General features: G+C 41.6%; 3 protein-coding genes across 3 annotated transcripts in view; 2 read left to right on the forward strand and 1 right to left on the reverse strand.

The window, feature by feature from the left end:
* Positions 1-14383, forward strand: part of LOC108898044 (palmitoyltransferase ZDHHC14-like) — a 44621-nt gene extending 30238 nt beyond the window's left edge. The window contains 6 exon segments of the mRNA XM_018697885.2: positions 2329-2466; positions 3524-3572; positions 5343-5445; positions 6168-6277; positions 8253-8358; positions 13135-14383. Of these exon segments, the coding sequence (XP_018553401.1) occupies positions 2329-2466; positions 3524-3572; positions 5343-5445; positions 6168-6277; positions 8253-8358; positions 13135-13605 (977 nt within the window). The 3' untranslated portion in view covers positions 13606-14383.
* Positions 14384-15000: 617 nt separating this feature from the next.
* Positions 15001-19897, reverse strand: LOC108898045 (galectin-8). The gene is made up of 8 exons (XM_018697886.2): positions 19678-19897; positions 19314-19402; positions 18400-18610; positions 18151-18270; positions 18031-18057; positions 16668-16756; positions 16367-16532; positions 15001-16271 (listed from the first exon to the last, which is right to left on the reverse strand). Exons 1-8 carry the CDS (start codon positions 19741-19743, stop codon positions 16122-16124), a joined length of 918 nt encoding a protein of 305 aa, XP_018553402.1. The 5' UTR covers positions 19744-19897; the 3' UTR covers positions 15001-16121.
* A 149-nt stretch (positions 19898-20046) lies between these two features.
* Positions 20047-21268, forward strand: LOC108898047 (interferon alpha-inducible protein 27-like protein 2A). Its single transcript, XM_018697890.2, has 4 exons — positions 20047-20197; positions 20360-20389; positions 20495-20656; positions 21016-21268. The coding sequence occupies exons 1-4, from the start codon at positions 20188-20190 to the stop codon at positions 21105-21107; spliced, it is 294 nt and encodes a 97-aa protein (XP_018553406.1). The 5' UTR covers positions 20047-20187; the 3' UTR covers positions 21108-21268.
* The last annotated feature ends 18 nt before the right edge of the window (positions 21269-21286 follow it).

Below are 21286 nucleotides of genomic sequence, written 5' to 3' on the forward strand. Positions count from 1 at the left end.
GTCGGTTCTAACTAGTGTCCCTTATGTAAGAATTACTTTTCAGTCTCATCTCAAAGTTCCAGGTCTCCACCCATCATGGCTCCATATCTCCAAAGAGTCAGTCAGTTAATTCAGCCTTTGTCATGAAGCTTACCTTAGCGTAACCAAGACTTTGGTTTTTCCTTCCCAAACAATTTGTTTTTAATAACCCTTGCATGGTCTCTAAGTCTGCAGTGATCAGTATTAGTAACAAATTGGACTGGCACTTGCTCTTGAACTAAAAATGGTGACGAGTGCTTCCTTCGTCTCTTGACTTCTCTGTCTCATTCTCTCCACCTCTGGTGCTGTAAACGCCAGGGGGCTAACAAGCTCTTAAATAAGTTAGCAGCCAGAATGGATAGGGCCTCCCCGGTGGATGTGGAGGATAGGAATATGGTAGAGTCACTTCCTTTTTAAGAGGTTTATCCCCTGGGGAGTGATAGAGGAAGCTTATAAGCATGCAGAATTATTACACACACACACACACACACACACACACACACACACCACTTCCCTACCCTTGCTGTCATGCCCTGTTTTTTTCATAGCATATACAGCAGGCTAAGACAGCGTGACTGTTTGTGTTTAAATTTCAGTTGTTCATTGGTTCTTGTTGGTATGTGGGTTGGGATTTGGTGATTTTAGGTCTGTTTGTTGTTTATTTTTTCCGATGTGCTTAATTAGAGAGCATTAGATGACACTTGCGGAGATTAAATTGATATGTAGGCAAACAATAAAATACATCAAAAGAAGATTGCACATAAATAAGGCTATATTAGGTCATTGTGAGACTAGAGGAGTTGATGTTTCAAGCTTTTGGGTTTACTTTAAAATCATCATTAGAGGGACATGCTGAGCAAATAGCTGCTACACCTGGTATACTGTATATTAGCCATTGTCTCTGCTACCTCTGCCACCTCCTTATGATGAGGTTGAGGGTTAATCTGAAAAGCTAAAACAGCAGATATGCTTCTGTCATTATTAAGAGTGAATTTATTCTCAGGTTTCTGGAATATCAGTGGATCTCCTGGCTCATTGTTAACACAATATCAAAAATGTCTTCTCCTAGCAATGTTGGTCACTTGATATTAATGACCACTGCAGCAGACTGTGGTTATAATCAGATCTGACCAATAGTAACTGTCCCCTTTCGCCCTGTCTAACCGGAGGCTGTGTTTCCCAGACACATTTCAACCAGGCATTGATTAATGAAGACAAAAGCAGGTCATTTCACCTCACTAAACAAATAATGGCTCTGATTAATTAGTTAAGCAGCTACCACCGTGCACAGCTAGTAGCCCACACTCAGAGATAGGACTGCGGAGTGGGAACTGATTAAATAACCACACTAACAATAAGCTCTCCATTCTCGGAGCAATCAGTGAAATGATAAGTGTGCTGGAGCTGCTTGTGGCTTCTTTTAATAAAATACCAGTGACTAATTTTAATTTGAAAGCATTTCATTTTAAATTCCTCATGTAGTTGGACACTTCAGACTGCGTTCAGATAAACATTTTGTACTTTGAATATATTGCAGCAAGTATTTCTGCATTCCAGACATTTTATTCACTTAAACAACACAGATTCAGATGAAAGAGGCTCATCTGTGCCGCACAATAACACTTGTTCTTTACTTTCACAAAGTTGGCTTACTCAAGCCAGTATGTTAACATGTTGGAAAATCCCAGTCGTTCGTAGCTGCATGATCCCTGTGGACGGGAAACGAATGTCTGGACGACACTTTCACACCTCTCTCTTGTCTTCATTTACAATTCTCAAATGTCCTCATATCTTCTCATATTGAGGTCCTACTGGAGATACTTTATCTGTTGACCCAGCAAAGAGCCTCTTCCACCCCCCTCACATAGTCCCACTGTAACGGGATTTTTTTCAGCCATACAAAGTCATGTTGGCCAGCCTGTAACTTTTATTAGCTACTTTATATAAATAGCCAGTTTGCACTATGTGAAAAATTGATATATTATTATGCCTAGGCCCAGAGGGACACTTCTCTTTTTCCTAATTTCCCACGGGTCTGGATTCGTACTGTTTACATGCACATATTTTAAATGTCTTGTGAGTGAGAAACCTGGTTTTCAAGAACCATCTAGATGTCTTCAGGAGAAACGTGATTTCAAAATTTGTACTTACCAAGGTTTCTGATTTTTATATGAGCCTATGTGCATGACAAAGACTTTGGACAGGGGAAATATTGCTGTGACAGCAGTGTGGCATGATGAAAAGAAAAACTTGCAGGTGTGTGTCCTTGTATCCAAAATAAACTTTTCTCTTCTCTCCCTGTCCACACAGAGCGTTTCGACCACCATTGTCCTTGGGTGGGAAACTGTGTGGGAAGGAGGAACTACCGTTTCTTCTACATGTTCATCCTCTCGCTCTCCTTCCTCACCATCTTCATCTTCGCCTTTGTCATCACACACATTATTTTACGTGAGTAGCTGGGAGCAGGGAAAAAGGGGACATGTGTACTCAGGCATGGCACACACACACACACACACACACACACACCACACACACACACACACACACACACACACACACTCTCACTCCTCCTGGCTATGTTCTTGGTGTGTTTCGAGCCAGCAGGTTGTAAGTGGGCGTTGTGAAAAGCTGCAGCGTTCTGGCTTGTTACCATCTTTCCAGCTGGGAGCAGGCAGTGGACGGTTGGGCTCCCCATCACTGCGTGTGTGTGTGTGTGTGGTGTGGTGTGTGTGTGTGTGTGTTTGCATAAATGACGTTCAATGGATCAGTGTTGCAGTGGAACAGAAATATGGGCCAAGATTAGTTGCTAGAAAATTGTAGTGCTGATTAATACTCTTTTGAGCTTGTTCTCTTTTCTTTGATTGTAACCATGCTGTGTTGAGTCAAAGTGCTGTCAGATTTGGCAAAAAGGCATCACAGCAGTTTGAGTTCTTTGATTTGTATTTTTTTCCCTCCCAGTGGGGTTCAGACCAAGTCAGAGAACATCACAGCGACTAATAATCTGCTCATGTTGCAAGTTATAGTAGACATACGGTGGTAAAACCTAATTGACCAGGCTTCAAATCAAAGGAAGTTACAATCCTCCAGTGCTAAACTCAAATGCTAAAATCTCACAGTAATTTAAAATGAACTTGTCTTTGCACTATCTGAACCCATTTGTTGAACTCTGCACAGCCGCAATTAAAAGGCAAAGTTAACTCATCGCTCAGACTGATTGGAACCACGGAGGTGTCTGCCACAGCCACATAAAATTGGCCAACCCTTAATTTTTTTGTCTTTCTTGGCTCTGTCCTCCTACTCTTCACACTTGGAAGTTAAATTGGAACACCAATTTAAGTGGGCACCCTCTGCCCAGCTCAGTTCATCTTGCTGACACTCTGATAAAAGTCCCCACATTCAATTGGTGTTGTTTAATACTGATATGCACCATTGTGTGAGATGGTGTGTATGTAATGCCAAACACAATTGTATAGTAGCCTAATGGAAACTCTTTTTCTGTTCACAGGCTCCCATCAAAGTGGGTTCCTCAACGCACTTAAAGATAGCCCTGCCAGATATCCTTTCACTGAAATTAGACTTTTGGCTTTTATTGCAGGTGTTAAAGTGTGATTGTCTAATTTTTGTTGCTGTGTATCCGTGATTTTCTTTATATACTTGTCTGTCTTCAGTTTTTAGTTGCTCAGCTCTGCCTTGCTTTGATTATTCTCATTGTGACACAGACTGACTTGCATGGCAAAAGCCTATATGGGTTACTCTGTAGGTCAGAATTCATTTGTCTTTTTAAACATTTCCACCCCTTACTCCTGCCATTTTCTGCAGTTAGAGTACATGCATGACTGGTGTGCGTCTGATTAGTCCTGTTCCATTGGGCTAACACAGCATGCAAGGCAGCTCCACTCTCTGTCTCTGCCGATTGATTCAGTCAGTCTTTGATTTCATCTGGCTCTAACTCCCCCACCCCCACAGAGATGTTGTGTGAGTGAGATTTGATATAAGCGCGAGCGTGTCTGTCTGTACACTAGATGCCAAGTGTGTGAGAGACGTCTTAAGCTACAGCTGTTGCAAATGAACTGTAAGTCAGCTTATTGTATCAACACATCAGTAATAATCAACTGGACTTCAATCCAAGTCAAAGTCAAACGTTTTTATTTTGTCTTTTAAGGACAGTTTATTTTCACACCATTTGACCTCAGCCTTTAGCTATAAATCCAGACAGTAAAGGTAGGAAGCAGTCACCTAACATCATAATTTAAATTTAGTGTCACCTCCCCAACAGGGGAGCAGAGCAGAGTGAAATCTACTCTACCTTATTAACCTTTTGACTTTTAACGACAGCCTAAATCTGCTGAAGATAAAAGTGTTTTCTTGCTTTCAGTATGTTTTGGTTTCTCCTCTCACCTAAATAATCCAATAATCTGCACCAGGATCCGATAATAACCAGAAATGACAAACAAGTTTGGAGAATTGGAAGTGATCAAATCTAAATGATACCTAATGCTATTTCACAAGTGGAGAGCACAGGGTTATGGCACTCTCTCTCTCTCTCTTTGTGTCCTTCTCTCTGTGGCTGAGTGAGATAACTGTTTCTCTGGCAGAGAAATGTGTGCCAAGCCAAGCTGATAACGGGCTCTGTCCTACAGGACTTTAATGAAGGGGAATTGCAGTCGATAGTATCGTAGCGGTCTTTTGTACTAGGTGAATGATGACATGTTTTGTCCTTGCTAAGGAGAAAGAGATTGGGAAGAATAAAAGAGAAAAGGCAGAGAGAGAGAGAAAAGGGGGAGAGTGAGGGTATTTAGTTGATTTTTACAGTTAAGTTTAACAGCCTGACTCATGGTCTTCGTAATATTATAGTATACTGACCTACCAAGTAATTTTTTCAGTATGCCCACAGGGATTTGTCAGTGGTACTAAATAGAGAATTTGTCATGTGTGAATATTAGTAGATCTTATTTTATGGACAAGACATTCTTGTAGAAACTGTATCCTAAGATGTAGTGAAAGGTCACTATAGTTCATTTTTATAAAGGCAGAAGGATAAACAGTGTGTCCGTGTTTTTTAAGCTTTATGTGGAGCAGAGAAAATGAGCAGTGTTCTGTAGTCCAAGTCAAATGAACTGGTAACTAGGAACTATTGGCAAGAAGAGGACAGCCCTGAGGCTGTAGGACAGTATGCTAGCTGTCAGGACACTTACCGTTTCTTTTCTTTTTTTCATGCTGGCTCTTTTCTATGGGCTCTCACATTATTGTCCGTTTGACTAAATGTAAGAATGTATTGAATAAAAATTTTGTCTGACAGTAATTCCTTGACTTCACTGTGTCACTGTGCTGGAGGTGGTGGTGTGTTTCTTCTCTGTCTGGTCAATAGTGGGCCTCTCAGGCTTCCATACGTACCTGATCAGCTCCAACCAGACCACCAATGAAGATGTGAGTATGAACATGAAATAGACATTAATATGCCACATGTAAAATGTACACCACAAAATAATGAGACCTCCTAAGTTAAGTATACATTATCAAAACACGCACTATATTTTTGTATTCGTTTGTAAGCTTGTGTTCCTTGAGTATAAATTACTGCTGAGCGTAGATCAGAACTAGCATTAGTGTTCTTTATTAATTGCAGTTTTTGGTGGGGATTTTTTTTAAGCTATAATTGCATAACTGTAGAGTTTCTTGTAGGTATTGTGTTATATTAACCAAAAAATAGAAGAAAGTTTCACAACTGATAAATATTTTTGTCGGAATTCAGAATAATATTTTATTTTACCTGCATATTACACACACACACACACATACTTGGTTATTATTCTGTGGTTTTACAAGTAGTCACAGGGTTTTTAATTTAGGTGGGTTTTTTTTTGTAATCCCTTGTTACTCATGGGAAACTCATGTTGATGTTTTTCTCTTGCCTCACAGCTCAAGCTCTGAATTCCTTTCACTTCAGTTAAGATGAGTGAGAGTTCATATATCAGTGAGACCAGTTAGCTCATTTGGTTTGAGTGTGGTGCTAATAATGTCAGAGTCACAGTTTCCATTGTTGTACAGGCTGCAAACAGAGTGAGCACAGTCTTGATTTGTTTTTCAGTAACGCTGGAGATATTTTTCTACCTCTGAAATTGTGACTGATGTTGTGTGATCTCCTCCAGATAAAAGGATCATGGTCTTCTAAAAGAGGGAAGGATAACCATAATCCCTACAGCCATGGCAATATATTCACCAACTGCTGTGCAGCACTGTGTGGACCCCTGCCACCGAGGTATGACGTGTACGAATGTGTGTGGCATGCATGTTTTTTAATTAGGCGATTTACGTTTTCCCAGGTGACGACATACAAGCCTTATCCCTCACTGCGCTGAGAATCCCATTCAGTCATTTTTCACCTTTTCTGTAATAGGTCGCAGCACCTGTTATTTTTTTCCCCGCTCATTGTGGTTTTCCATTTTGTCCAAAGGCTAAAATAGAACTGTTAGTCAAGACTCCTTTTGATGTGCCGAGCCACTTTGAAACGAGCCTGCCTGCAGCCTTTTCTCTATACATAGCTACTAAGATACTGCAAGAGCGGAAAGAATTTCAAGCCCATTTTAACCAAATCCAAGATCAAAGTTGGCCAGATATATTAGATTTCACACTCTTGCTGTTCATGTGATTTAACAAAAAATACAGGGCAACTGTCAACAGCTACATTCTCATGTCCATGTGACTGCAAATGTCAGTACGCATTGCACATACCCTCCCAGCTTCTTTCACTTCAGCATTTTGCTCAGAAATTCTCATTACTCATCTGTGAAGCTGTCGTTCTTGATTCCCCTTAAAACTGTTCTTCTTCTTCCTTCAGGATGGAAATATGTTCATGGTTACACACAGAGACAGAGATACCTGCTGTCTGCTCATATATTTACTGGCCACCGTAGCCACTTTGAAGATACAGCTCAGAAAGATTGAGAAACACAGTTTGTAGTGTAGCATGTGCATACAATGCCTTTTCAACTTACTACATTTCTCTATAGAGGCACGACACACTTATCCACTTATATTTTGTCAATATATTTGGCTGGATTGTTCTCTGGCCATCACAAGCCATAAGTTGCCAGTGATGATTCCAGTGGGTGGTAAAGGAGAGTCCTCAGTGCACAGGTGGCCGCCATCTGGACGTGTGTATGTGTGTGTGTGTGTTTGTGGCCGGCTACAGGCATCACACAGCTGGATCCACCAGTAAGGAAGGAATGTTTCACCTCAACCTCAGACTATGCAAGCACACACACACACCACACACACCACACACTCTCACACACGCGCAGACAAAAGCATATTGCATTTCATTCCCCGCTGAGACCTTGACTCACATTTTCTAATGCATCACCCTATGTGTTTTTATGCTCGTTTCCTCCTAACCACATTTGCAGACGTTCCAGTTATTCATTATCAGCAACACAAGCTGCTGCTGTAGGTTCCCAGAGTTTGTCTCCTTGTTTCTAACCGACCATTTCCACCCGAATCCAGCTCAGTCCCACCGGAGCTCACCGTCAACACACTTTCTGTTAAATGATTACCCTTCTCGCACTGTTTAACACCACAGCTAGCTTCATGTGGATGTGTGTGTGTGGTAGAGATGTGTGGCTCTGTGTCAGATCAACCTGTATCTGGCTGATAAATAGGCACTATCACCATATCTGGTCCATGACCACACACACACGTGCAAATGCATAGCTGGTGTTCAGCAGGTTGTTGTCTAAGCAGCAGAGTTCTGCAGCATTAAAGATGGGACAGAAACAATGATTCATTCCACTGCTCCACAGCAGGACCTTAGTGATATATCACCAACTTGTGATTTTCTGTGTTTGTGTTTGTGTGAATGTGTGTGTGTGTGAGAAGAAGAATGAGTGTGTGCACTCACATTGTCTTGAATACTGAGCCTGTACACCACAGAAAATATTGCACCCAGCTATTTCCTGACACACAAGGTCATTTGTGCAATGCTAATCCTTTCCACTTACAGTAACATTGACTCAACCTGGCTGTAATTATTAGCTTGCTGTTGCAGTCAGTAAAAGTGATTGACAGTTTCATTTATAGATCTGTACTTTAAGGCCTGTCAGAATCTGTTTAGTTGCATTCCTCTACAATATTCGATCTGTTAGTTGGTAATAGCTTTTGCTGTATAATATAAATGAATGAATGCTCACAAACAAACCCTTCCTCTTTTTGTTGCCTTTCTGTTTCTCTCTTACTAGTCTAATTGACAGACGGGGCTTTATCCAATCAGACACACCACAGCTGGCACCACCAACCAATGGCATCACTATGTATGGGGCCACCCAGTCTCAGCAGAGCCACATGGTAAGAGATTAATCTGACACTGTCTCCTCTCAAAGATACAAGCATCAGGTTGATGAGTTTATTGAAGTAAAAATACGAGTGACAAGTTGTCATAAGTGATCATAGTGTTGTTAAGTCTGTTTACAGAGACCAAGAGTGGGCAATTCCCATGTTGGATGAAGCTGAAGTAGATCCAAAAAGCCAACATCTGAAGAAACATTTTAGTCGTCTAAATTGACGGGTCCTTAGTTCCATGGCTGTAGTACTTTTTGACTCGGTCTCGCCCAAGTCCTAATGTGACTCCTGCAGGACCAGGCCTCAGTCAGCATGACACACAGAGACAAAGCATCTTTCACAGCAGCCTGTCTAACAGAGTGAACCTCCAGCTGTTGTCTTTTGTTCATTTGCCAGAAACAGATACTCAGCTCTCACAAATTGAGGCAAAGGAACTTTGCCCAGTGTCAATTTGAGGAATTGACTCTACAGACGTCCCGTTCGGCATTTTTGTGTGTCGTATTGTTTCTGATTGTAATGGTAAACATTAGCTGTTGGTTCAAGGACTGGGCTAGATAACATGGCCAACAACCTCACTTAATTCTCAACATGCTGCAGATTCACAAATACTGCACTCGATCCAGAGCTGGGAAAGTAAAGCCAGGTAGTTTGTCTCATCTCTCTAGATTGAGACTGAAGAAATTGCTTGGGATGATATTGAGCAAGTCAGTGATGTTTTCAATTTTGTATGTGTTGTTTCATGTTGCTTGTAAATTAGGTCAACAGCAGCAAGGAAGTATCTTTAGTGTGTAATGGTGCTGAGGTGGCATCACAAATTGAGATGCACAATTCTGCTTCTCCCTGGTTTCAGCCGTTCTTGTCTGTGTGTGTGTGTGTGTGTGTGTGTGTGTGTGTGTGTGTGTGTGTGTGTGTGTGTGTGTGTGTGTGTTTTCTCGTCATGCTGATAATCCAGTGGGCCAAAGAAAGGGAATGAGCAGGAGTCAGAGAGAGATAATATAATGAACAAGACCATTCTGTGCAAACTCACAACCTTGCACACACAAAGCACACCACAGTCTGTAAACAGATATTTTCTGCAATGTTAAGCTGTGTCTGGGAGAGAACAGCTAGTGTCGTGAAGAGCACGTTGTACTGACCTCACTGATCAGTTTTTCTCTGGTGCCTGAATAGAAGCAACAAGTCTTCCGTTGTTCACTTTAGCTGTTTGCTTCACACATTACATGCTAGATTTAAGACCTATTCACACACTAGCTACTTTATGCCTTTCACTGGCGCCCTCCCTCTACGCCACGGTCGTCTTGTTGTTCTCATCCAAACTCGACCTCATCCCTCTTGTTCTCATTGAGATGTCAAACATGAATGTCATCTGTCTTCAGGTCCTGAATGTGTGTGGACTAGTTGTTATGGGCTGGGAGCCACAGGAACATTCCCGCTACGTTAGCACATTCAGAAATAACTACCATCTGTTTACTGTAGCAGCCATGATTAGCAGAGTTGTCGTATTGTGCCGGCTGCTGGCCATTTTATCTGCATGCTGGTACAGTCAGCTCTGTGCTTGGTATCCATTTGTTAAATTCTGTAACATGCCACATGGAGAGACATCTCACTAGGAGTGACTATTTTCAGTTAGGTTTTAAGGCGGCTGCTGGTGTGATTTAGTTAAATCATTCAAACCACAATGAGTAAAAGTCTCCTATCACTTCACATTTGTGTGTGTGTGTGTGTGTGAGAGAGAGAGAGAGATAGAAATGACAGCAGAAAAGTTGGAAGAAATGTATCAAACTTGAATGAATTTAAATTTCATTATCACAGTTTTTCTTGCTTTTAATGTAAGACGTATGGACTATGTAGACAATACAGTAAAGTTGTTCAACTGTTTGTATCTTGGAATTTTTCTGACATCAATTCAAGGAGAGGAAAGACCATATCAATAGACTGGGACATGTCACATGAAATAAGTAGTGTATGGATCAACATTTCAAAACTGAAGTTGACAGAGAGGAGAGAGTTTTTACAGTGGACTAGAAACTAGAAATTGATTAGCACTTCCACAACTAAATAAAATGTTTTAAATATCCTTTATAAAGACCAACTATCATTCAGTCAGTTTTAGGATTTAGCTGAATGTGAAAAGAATGGACTTTGCCCAAGGTTGATGACACCCCCCCCCCCCCCAATCTGCTATATGAAGAGACATGGTGCAGAGACATGTAGGACTGAGTAAATAAAACACGTCCTTATATCTTTCAGTTTTATTGTTGACTTGCGTCTGTCACACACACACACTAGGCCTGTCTTTTTTTATGTTCTGTGTTTGCAGATGCTTTGAGGTTGCATTTGCATTCAGGCATTGAAAGCCCTGTTTCTTTGTGAGGTACTTTGTCTGTGATGCAGCTTAAAAACAACGTCCTGGTATGCAGAAGCCTTGTAAGTGGTTGCCATGGTAACAGTGTGATATGATGTCACATTACATCTCGATAACATAAAACCTCCATTTGGGATTTGACTTAGAGGGGGAAATAGACACAGTTTGACTGAAAACCGACATCATTACCTTCTGTTAAAGGGTCAGGTCACCCACATTACAAGAAATAGATCCACGGGTTTCTTGCCATTCAGGTAGTTAGGGTCTGTATTGGCCTAGGTTTTCAGGATGTATTAAAACAATTTGTCAGTTAATTGATTTGACAATCATCAGAAAATAACAAATCACAAAACACATAATTTGAAGACATCACCTTTGGCTCTGGGAATGTTTGAGGGTTTATTTTTCACAGTTTTCTGTTGGGTTTGCTGTGTGCTCTACAAACAAAATTCCAATCATTTTTGTTGTTAATAAAACCAAAAATGCCTGCATGAGTAGATACCACTGTAGGTTAGTGAGAAAATTTGTTATAATTTGTGTATTCTGCTCCGTTAACCCCAGGGTACAGGATTTGCATTTGGCCTTGTAAATATTTCTATCTTTGGTCTTCTGTGTTCCTTCCCTCCTTTCTTCCCCCGTCTTCCCTTTTGTGAGCAGTAAATTATTTTTATACAATACACACATACACACAATGTGCAACCTGATCAACCACCATTTCCTTGCCGGGAATTGCAATGAGTGATGAGGGACCGACACCCCGCAGCCTTATTTTCAGTTTCACCACTCACTCTTAGTTCAGTGAGCAGTCAGTGAGCACTCCTACAGTCAGCTGCATGACTGCTGATGTTACATTCACCCAGAATGCCCAGTGTGTTTCTTTGCTTCCCTTAGAGCTGGATCCAGTCAATATTTAGACTTTGTTTAGTCAGCTTATAAAAGAAAATAAGGACAGAAATGTGGTAGTTTCCTCTTCTTTCTCAGATCAGTTCAACCAGAACTGTAACACCTTAGTACCCAGCAGTGGTAATGTTGTCAGGAATAACACAAACAGTGGTAATCTTCAAACCTATAGATGGACTCAACCCCCTAATCTTGTTTAAAGATGGAACATAAGTGATGTCAGCCCTGAGAAATCATTCATTTTGTTTGTACAAGTTCTATGGCCAAAAATAAAATGTAAATAATAGGGTTAAATTTTTGATCAGGGAAAAAATTTGTTATCCGCGTTCTGCCACGTGTGAGAGCCGACCACAACAAGGCCTCTGCTGTGTCACTCGTTATTTGCTATCCAAGGTTAATCTATCAGCAGTCTATGTACATATTGTTCCTTGTAGTTCTGTGTGTTTGTGTGTGTCTGCTGTGGGGGATGGACTGTGCTCAGTCAGTGTGGCTGTGACTGCTTAGAAAACATGAGTGATAGAAAGAAAGAGAGGATTAAGCTCTGTGTTTTTATTTTATATCCAGCACAGTGCTGATGATGAAGCTGTGTGCTAACGTGGCAGCGAGCGAGGTTTCTGTGTCATTTCAGTCCAATAACCCTCACTTATATTAGCCTGGAGAGAAGCCAGGCTTGTAAAGGTGATAAGTTGAGAGCGGCTGATGCGTGCAGCTGATAAGTGGGCTGATAAAACTTGGAAACACACTTCTTCTACTGTCAAAGGTAGCTGAACGTCCGTTTAAATCACCTCTGTAATCTGCTCTTTTTAGGTCAGTGAGATTGAGACAGAAAGGTGAGATACCCGGGACAAATCTCTATGCTTCAAATTTCGTGTCAGTCAGACTTGGGGAGCGGTGTGGGATCCAGGGACGCTACAAAATACTTTTCCTATTCAATTAATTCCTGTCACCTCTGCACAACTAGTGTTCTTTTATCTGTAACTGGTCTCTAAAACACATGATTGCTCTGCAGTGATAAAGGGCTAATGAGGTTAAAGCTAACCTCCCTGTAGCTAATGTGTGGTATTGATGACTCCTGGTGTCCTAACCCAGTTACTCTGCTCCAGTTTTATACATGTGATTTCCACTCTAAAGGAAGGCAGCAGAGATCAATAGGCCTGTGACGCAGTGACTTAATAGCCCTGTATTTTCAACTCTGCCTATTGACTTCAGCTGTTTTTACTGGGGCAGATGCACAAGCTGGAGTGGGTTCTCTGTGTGGCTCTGCATTCTAACATGGGTACTAACATCCTTTTCTTTTTCTCTCCCTCATCCAATCACCTGTCCCCTCCTCTGTTGTCTTCTCACATATTGTGTTTTCCTTGATCCTGTGTCTCGTTTCTTCTTTCTTTCATCTAATTTTAAACACTGCCTCTCTCTTGTTTGTTTTCCATTTCTGTCCTTCACTTTATCTATCTTTTTGACTTTCCCATCCCCCTCCCACATTGTTCTGCCTTCTGCTTTCTGCTGCTTTCTCTCAGTGTGACCAAGACCAGTGCATTCAGAGCACCAAATTCGTTTTGCAGGCCGCCACCACCCCTCTCCTCCAGCAACAGAGCAGCGAGCCAGTCATCCTGACGGCCTCCCCTGAAAACGGAGGCACCCTGCCCGGGCGCACCTCCCTCACCCTGGCGGGCCCATGCTCCTCACTCCCCCTCGGCCAGCCTACGCCTCCGACATCCACCCCAAGCCTCAGCTGCCACGAGGCCACCGACATGTTACCAATCCACGGGCACGGCCACACACACAATCACAACCACCCCCTCCAGGAGCCGGTGGCCCATCACCACTTTCTCACCCCAGAGGAAGTGCCCTCGCCACCAGGTATGCTCCCCTGCGGCAGCCCCCTGGGTCACAGCCACACCATGCAGGCTGGCTTCTACAACCCAGCCAGCCAGGACTCACTACATGAGGACTCTGTCAGGGGACTGGTGAAGCTCAGCTCTGTCTGACAGTGGGATACACCCCACCTCCTCCCACCACCTCCCTCCTGAAAACATGTATCCATCCCCCTGAAACTGTCCAGTGCCACTTTTGGACCACCTTGCTCTCTCCATGAATTTGTTTCCCTGTCTCTCCTCAGCAGGGCTTTAAAACTGAGAAAAAGGCTGTGGTTTAAATTCAGCTGCTAGAAACTGTGGTGGAATATAACTGAAGGTGAAACCGGTTGTCCTCAGCCATCGTCTTGCCAAATCTCTCTGCTGGAATTGGGAGAGATGGTTCCTTGTGTGGTGGAGTGTATGACAAGTCAGACATGCACTTCTTTTTCTTTTTTTTTCTCTTTTTTAACCTCAAGGGAAACATAATCCATTAGCTCCTGGGGACTGGACAGGGGAGTTTCTTTTTCAAAGTGGCGTATGTCTGTGAGCCATTTCAAGCAAAAAGAAAAAAATTTTAAAAAAGAATACATGTTTTGACAGTACATGACATTTTTGGTCAGAAGGCTGAATTTCTGTCAATGGATCACAAGTCCGACAGGTTTTTTTGTAAAACAAACTTTAGCCTATTTGCCTGTTGCTGATTGGACCGTGTCTTTTGCCTTTTTTCCTTGGACATTCTCAGCAGTGCAATGGTTGATGTCATCATGTTGCATATCATCCTGCTTTTTCTATGTAAAAAAAAAATAATAATAAGAGACTCTGTTGTACTGTACCATGGTTATTACAACTCTTACAAATTATTATATTTCCTGTGGATATTAATAAAACACCAACTTTTTATCAGATACAATTTCATTAATTTTGAGGTTCAGAAGACATAATGTGTGCTAATGTGAGAGTCATGTGGTGATAACATTTCCTTTAAAGTTCATCTTGTGACCATCGCCTGTGGTCATTAGACATAAATGAGACAAGCCTGTCTGATGAATGCTTTCAAACATTTATGGATGCTCAAACAAGGTTATGACTTTCTTTGGGCCATTCAGTCTCCCATTAATCTGTCCTAATAAGTCCTGGTAAGGCCTCAAGCAGTAGACTTTGGGGAGAGATGTAAAGACTTCTACTCAGGGCTCAGTTTCTGCTGTGGGTGCCTAAAAGAGGGGATTACTTTTTCAAAAAACAAGAGAATGCAGTTCACTGGCAGGTGGTGGAGGGTGAAGGTGTTTGGCCAGTCAGCCAACATTTAATTCTCTTACACCACCTTGTGGTTGAGCATGAGTACTGCAGGTGAAAGTGCAGTTTTGTTTTTGTTTTTTAATTTACTCTCAAGTGTAGCAGCCTCAGTTTCATGTGAGGTTGTTGTCTCAACAACCTCAGGTTGTTGTCTCAACAAGGTTGTTGAGGTTGTTGTCTCAACAACCTCACAGAAAAACGTGTAGACACATCAAGCAGTAAACACAAAAATGATAAGAGTAACACATTTATTTATTAAATCTTTTATGATACATAGGGAAGATTTTTCATACATAATTTACAACAGTTACAACAGACAATGCAGAAAAAAGTAAACTCCCAATAACATTGGGAAAGAAATATATTTCTCATTTTGAAGCAGGAGTGGGAGAACAGTGAGACAAGAGGTGGTCATAGATGCAGGACTCTAGTATACTCTATAGCTTGCATAAAGATCGCAAAATGGCATTTGTTAGGTTTTTTAAATAGTTTTGTTTTAAACTAACCCTGTTCTGCACTGTGCTTGAGTTCTGCTGCACCATTACATGATAAATTCATTTTAAGTGTGCGGGATGTTGTCGTGTTAAAGAATCCTGAGGACTGTGAACCTGATTTAAAAAATAAGTAACTGGGCAGGTAGTTAAGTTTTATTTCTTAAAAACTGCAGATGAGAATGATAACTGAACCATATGTTATTTTTTTTAACATCCCCACCCCCAAAGGAAAGTAGAGTATAACCACTACAAATGATGTGGTAATTATGAAAAGTTCTTGAAATTAGCTGTACAGTAAATCAGTCTTTATTGGGCTTTGCTCCAAATAAAAATGGAGCCCTTCAGTTTCATTCATTCATTCATTCATTATATTTTCCAACTGTCTTGACATTTAAACAAAGCCAGTATTTAAGTGCTTATTAACATTTACATATATTTCCTGTTTTAATTCTACAGCGCAGTAACGGCGTACCACAGCAGAGATGCACTAGAGACGGTGTAAGAAATGAACCAAGGCAAACCTAACTTAGCTGTAAACAGCCATGGTGGCTCACGGCCTGATGCTCCACCACAGCTAACTCTCATGCATCAATCCTCAAGTCGGGGGCTGGAGAGATGGATCATTTAGTCTATGGTAGAACCTGTTAATGGTCCCTGGCCACCCAAAATGCTAGACTAGCTTAAGATCAGTGACCTCCAGTTGCTGTTAAGACTAACTTGACCTGAAATTCAAACCTGAAGTCAGCACAGGGTTTTGACGTTCTTAGCATCCATCTTCTGGGTCATTGTGGCTAAGCTAATTTAGCACTGATACAATGCGTGTATGTAACACTGGTTTCTCTTTAAGTCTAGAGTCCAGAGTCACCACAGTTTAACATCAGTGAGCTCCAGGTCTCCCATGATCTCCAGTTGGTTGATGCTGCTCAGATCCTGCACCCGATGTCTGAACTCAAACAAGTGTGAGCCGTTCACCGCCAGCTTGAACTGATGGGGCTGACAGAGAATGAGAATCTGACAAGAAAAACACACATACAACAACATCAGCATCCAGTACAGCTAACAGCAGGACCCTTTCAAAATGACATCAAGTTTCAGGTGGTTCCTACCTCAAAGTACTCCCCTGACGAGAAGGGAAAGAAGGGCAGCTCACGCTCCTCCTGACCCCAGGATTCACTCAGGTATGAGTTCCTGATGAACACGCCGGACTTCATGCGGGGGTTCAGATGGAGAGCGATGTTCTCCGTCCTGCTGTTGCAGAGGTTTACTGTGAAACTGGAAACATGGATGGGAGGTAAATCAGTTTTAGAAACAAATTTTTTTCAGCCCAGAAGTTACCAGGGAGAAATGTTTAATATATACAGTATATATTGCTTTTATTTGTCATGTTAAAGTAAATTGTCACTTTACCTGTGAGGATACATGCTGACTTGTCCTTTGATTGTGATGTGCTGTCCAGGGCTCAGTCCTTTGAGTATACTGCCTTTGTAAGGGAGGCTCTGAAATGACAGAAAAACTGCTGATACATTTTATACGGTTATTTTCTTCTTTTTTTTTTTAAGATTATTTTCTCAATTATCTAGAAAATATAGAGCATGTATCAAAAAAATAGTGCTGTAGGTGCTGTAGCTCAGGAGGCAGAGCAGATCACACACAAATCAGAAGGTCAGTGGTTCAATCCCTGGCTCCCCCAGACTGTGTGCTGAAATATCCTGGACATGGTGCTGAACCCCAAATTGTCCCTGATGGTCTACCATTGATGTATCTGAGTAAAGTGTTTTAAGTAGTCTAGTCAATATGACTTGAGTGCTATATAAATGTAGTCCATTTATTATTTCCCATAATCCATGGCGATGTCTTCAGATGTGTTTGCTTAGTCAAAAGTCCAAAACCCAAAGTCCATATTCCCATCACAAAGTACATCATCACATCTGAGGAGCCAGAACCAACCAATGTTTGGCATGTTTGTTAGTTCCAGCTTGTGACTAAAATGATGAATTAATGGACAAAATACTTACTTAACATTCAGTCATCTAATTGATTAATTGACTAAAAGTTACAGCTCTAACTCTGAGCCCTCTAAAAAAAAAAAATCTACATTTTAAAGTGACACTCAGCAACACTCTTTAAATCTTGAAACACTGATACAAAGAGAGAAGCAAGAATTATAATGTAAATAGGAAATCTAGCAGAAGCTAACAACATGTCTTTGTGTCTATGTGCTGTACATGATTTGATCTGAAGTGGTGTGAGTGAAAGTATACAGTATGTAAGTGTAAATGTATGTGAGAAAAATCATTTGGTGTTCACATCTTAAGCAGCTATAGGTTTGGTGTTTTGTGTACAGCAGATATGGCCCAACAAACGACACCATTTGTAGTTATTCCAAACTATTGATGCCTCTGCAAAAACTCTTATTTTCATAGTTTTGGCTGTTTGGCCTCCACTTGGTAATATCTGTGAACACAGAATCATCACTGAAGAGAAGTCAGCAAGTTACACTTCAGGTACTTTTTGTCCAACTGGATTTTGCTGTAACTGTGTTCCCAGATCTTAGAAATGACTTAATATCATCACAAAAATGAGGCGCAAGTTGTAATAAACCAGAGCTGTCCTTTAAAGGTCTGAGTGCAGCATGCTGAAATCAACAATCTCCAGACCACAAACAAAGGAATCATTTAGAAAGTGTGATCCAGTTTTAGCCACATCACAAGATACTGGGCACAGTTAGGCAGAGGGGTTTTATGTAGATGACGCAAAAGGAGAGACTCACCAAGTCACCTGATTCGGAATATATTGCCTGAGAGGAAGAGAAGACACATTTAGACGTGAATAAACAGATGTGTCTATAAAAGAAGCACTAAAAAGAAGCAAAGGATGGAAATGTACTTACTGAGTTTGGGATGTAGCCAATAGCGTGCACCCTGACTTTCCCAGAAATAGAAAATGTGTCAACCCTGTTTAGTGGAATTCTGTGCTTGTATCCCAGCAGGTGAGTACCATTTACTGCCACCTGTGGGTGAAGGCAAATGTTTAAGGACCCTGTTTTTTCCATTAATTACATTAGCATGTGTTTTTCTTGTTTTTAGGTATAACACAGATTCGTCGACACCTTCATCTTTACCAGTCTGGCTTCTCTGACCTTAAAGACGTCCTCATGCACCAGGATGATGGTCTCGAAGGGGGCTCCGCGTTTGTAGGGCAGCTGGTGAAGCGTCTCCTCTTTGCCCCAGCTCTCGTGCAGCAGGGAGTTACACACCACGCAGGGCGAGCCTTTGAAGCGAGGGCTGAAGTGGAGGGCGACATCAGAGCGTGGCTTAGTGCTGCAGCCGCTCGACAGGTCGATCTGAAACCTGCAGAGAGGGAGGAGTAAAGCGAGGCTGGGGTAGAGCCAGCGACTGCCTCTGAAGGCCTAGACCCCCAGACGTTCCTGGTTTACTGCATTTCGTAAAGTTTTCAGAATTTGATCTGAAGTGCTAATTTGTTTGCAGATTTGCACAGCACAGGCAGGTCCTGCATTATTACTGCATCCTGTCTTGTATAGAGATAAAAAAATGTAGTTTATTTTTTTAGTTTTACAAAAAATAAATCATGGTTTATGGAGCTTAAAGTCACAGCTCAGCTGAAATGAATCCAAACTCATCTTGTAGTTGTTATCATAAACTCCTTAAAAGCCATATCTTTGATAATAACAATATTTCACCACCTAAAAGTTGAAAAAATGTTTAACCAATGGATTACTCATTTTTTCCTTGTGTAATTTAAGCCATTGTTTTTCTTCTGAGGGCCTGAGAATAAGTCAGTACATTTTACTTCCATGTTACATATCCATGGTGTCACTTGTAGCTGAAAATGTGTAAAGGTGTTGTGGAGGTGGAAAAGAAAATCACTATCAAGGAGTGTTATGGATTATAAGTTTGGGGAACCACTGAAGTAGACATGACAGTTTTTGGAGTCTTTGTTGACAAAAACCATCAAATGCTATGACTTTACAAATTAAAATCTTAGACATATCCATATCCCCTCGCTTTATTCTCTCGATTGATGAAGTCTTACCTGTCAGCATCTGGGGGCACAGTGCCCTGGATGATGATGATCTCCCCAGGGTGCAGGCCTCCAGGTATGGGCCCTGTGTATGGGATCACCTGAGGTGGAGAGCTGACGTTAAAGCACCGGGCACCTGCACTGACACCAGCTTATGACGAGCTGCCTAAAATGAGTGAGCTAAAATTAAACGCCTCTGTGCTTCATTCATACACTGACCGGTGCTGTGTGCAGGCCCTGTGTAGACAACACAGCGACCTGCACACAGTTTTCAGCTGCATTATAAGCTACAGGAGGCTCTATTGATCATTGAACGATGGCATCAGAGAGCTGATGTAAATAATAATGATAACAATGATAATAATAAGCCTCTTACCGGATTCAGGACAGTGTGTTTCGCATTTGCCACAGACATCGAGCTTCTTGTGTCAGACCACAACATGCAGCTGTGCTGAGAGACAACAGAGTGTGTGGTATCTGCGGCAAACAGGACCGGGTTGTAGCTCTCCTGCGCTACACAGGGACGATGGCAGTGGGCATCTTCTCTCCATCAAAAATCTCCCTCTCGCGCATGCGCATATCCTACCATGTGATCAGGTCTGGGCGGTGAACAGCAAGGGGGGAACTACTTTCTCTGTCACTTATTTCAGTGTTAAACCTTTACCACCAAGGGCAGGGGAAAAATAAATACTATTATTTAGTAATTTTGGTTAAATATGTAAACAATAAGTATCATCTTACTTTCAGTTTTGTTTCTTGTTCTTTCTCTCGATTACACACCTGTGGTTCAAACGGAGGCAGTGACTCTGTCGCCCTCTGTCGTTCAGATTGTGAAGTAATCATTTTCAATCGAAACTTCCAGGCTCGTCAAACCAGGAAGATAAACATGGGCCTCTGTGAGTATTACTGATTTTTCTCACCTAACCGATACATTTCTTTGAAACGGCCATGTTTATTTATGTGTTTTCGTCTTAAAACGTTTTCGGAAATGACAGCAACGATGGCAAATGTCTTGTCTCTGAGCTGTAAATGTTGATTGTTTTCATCTTGTTTTTCAGGGACAGCTGCCGCCGTTGTAGGAGGAGCAGGTAAGACTTTCAAGTGTGTAATGATTTTTTAACAGAAAAGAAAAGCTATTTATCTCGCACGATCCAATAGATCACTGTGGTCTGTCTCTTCTTGTCCATGTGCAGCAGTGGCTGTGGTCTCTGCTCCTTTTGCTCTGGGAGCTGCAGGTTTCACCTCAGCTGGAATAGCAGGAGGATCCGCTGCTGCTAAAATGATGTCGGCTGCTGCAGTTGCTAATGGAGGTGGCGTGGCAGCAGGAAGTCTGGTGGCTGTTTTGCAATCAGCAGGTATTTTAAGACGGTTTTAACTGTGTCTTAAGGTGGAAAGGGTGAATCATGTGCTGTGTAACTGTTGATGTCTTTCTCAAGTGCAACAGCATCTACATTAAATACAGTATATCATATAAGTGTCCAGCAAACCGGGAACTGAAACAACATTGTCACAGTAGAGATTAATATTTAACTAAAAAATGTTTAGCTTTCAGTTTAATGATACTGCTGCTGGGTGATGACAAGAGTGTCACTGTTTGTTTTACTCTTTTGGTTTGAGAACAAGGTTTTCTCAGCCTCTCTGTGCCTCAGTAACTTGAATAAAAATCCACTTGTGTTCTGTTGAGAATCATCAAATGTGTGTAATCTTGCTTCAGGTGCAGCTGGTCTGTCAGGGGCTGCCACTGCAGCTGTGGCCGGCACTGGAGGAGCAGTGGGATGGCTGGCTAGCCTCTTCAGACGGAAATAAATGAACAAGATTCATTAATATGATTGTTTTTTTGTTTTTGTTTGGTTGGTTGTTTTTTGGCCAAATCTAGGAGCCAATCACAAGTTCAGCCATTCACCTAAGTATACAGCACTCTCATGTTCTCAGACATTTGACATATGAAATAAATCTGTATAACCTGTGGAAGGTCCTGGTTCATT

Source organism: Lates calcarifer, linkage group LG19, assembly GCF_001640805.2.
Source record: "Lates calcarifer isolate ASB-BC8 linkage group LG19, TLL_Latcal_v3, whole genome shotgun sequence".
In the NCBI taxonomy this organism is placed as follows: domain Eukaryota; kingdom Metazoa; phylum Chordata; class Actinopteri; family Centropomidae; genus Lates; species Lates calcarifer.

Bases quoted from the DNA above. Each gene is read 5' to 3' on its own strand.
- LOC108898047 (XM_018697890.2), top strand. The intron at 20,390-20,494 runs GTAAGACTTTCA...GTCCATGTGCAG, and splicing joins CGCCGTTGTAGGAGGAGCAG to CAGTGGCTGTGGTCTCTGCT. The intron at 20,657-21,015 runs GTATTTTAAGAC...ATCTTGCTTCAG, and splicing joins GGCTGTTTTGCAATCAGCAG to GTGCAGCTGGTCTGTCAGGG.
- LOC108898045 (XM_018697886.2), bottom strand. From the start codon at position 19,743: ATGTTGTGGTCTGACACAAGAAGCTCGATGTCTGTGGCAAATGCGAAA. The intron at 19,403-19,677 runs GTAAGAGGCTTA...TCTCCACCTCAG, and splicing joins AACACACTGTCCTGAATCCG to GTGATCCCATACACAGGGCC. The intron at 18,058-18,150 runs GTAAGTACATTT...TCTTCCTCTCAG, and splicing joins TTGGCTACATCCCAAACTCA to GCAATATATTCCGAATCAGG.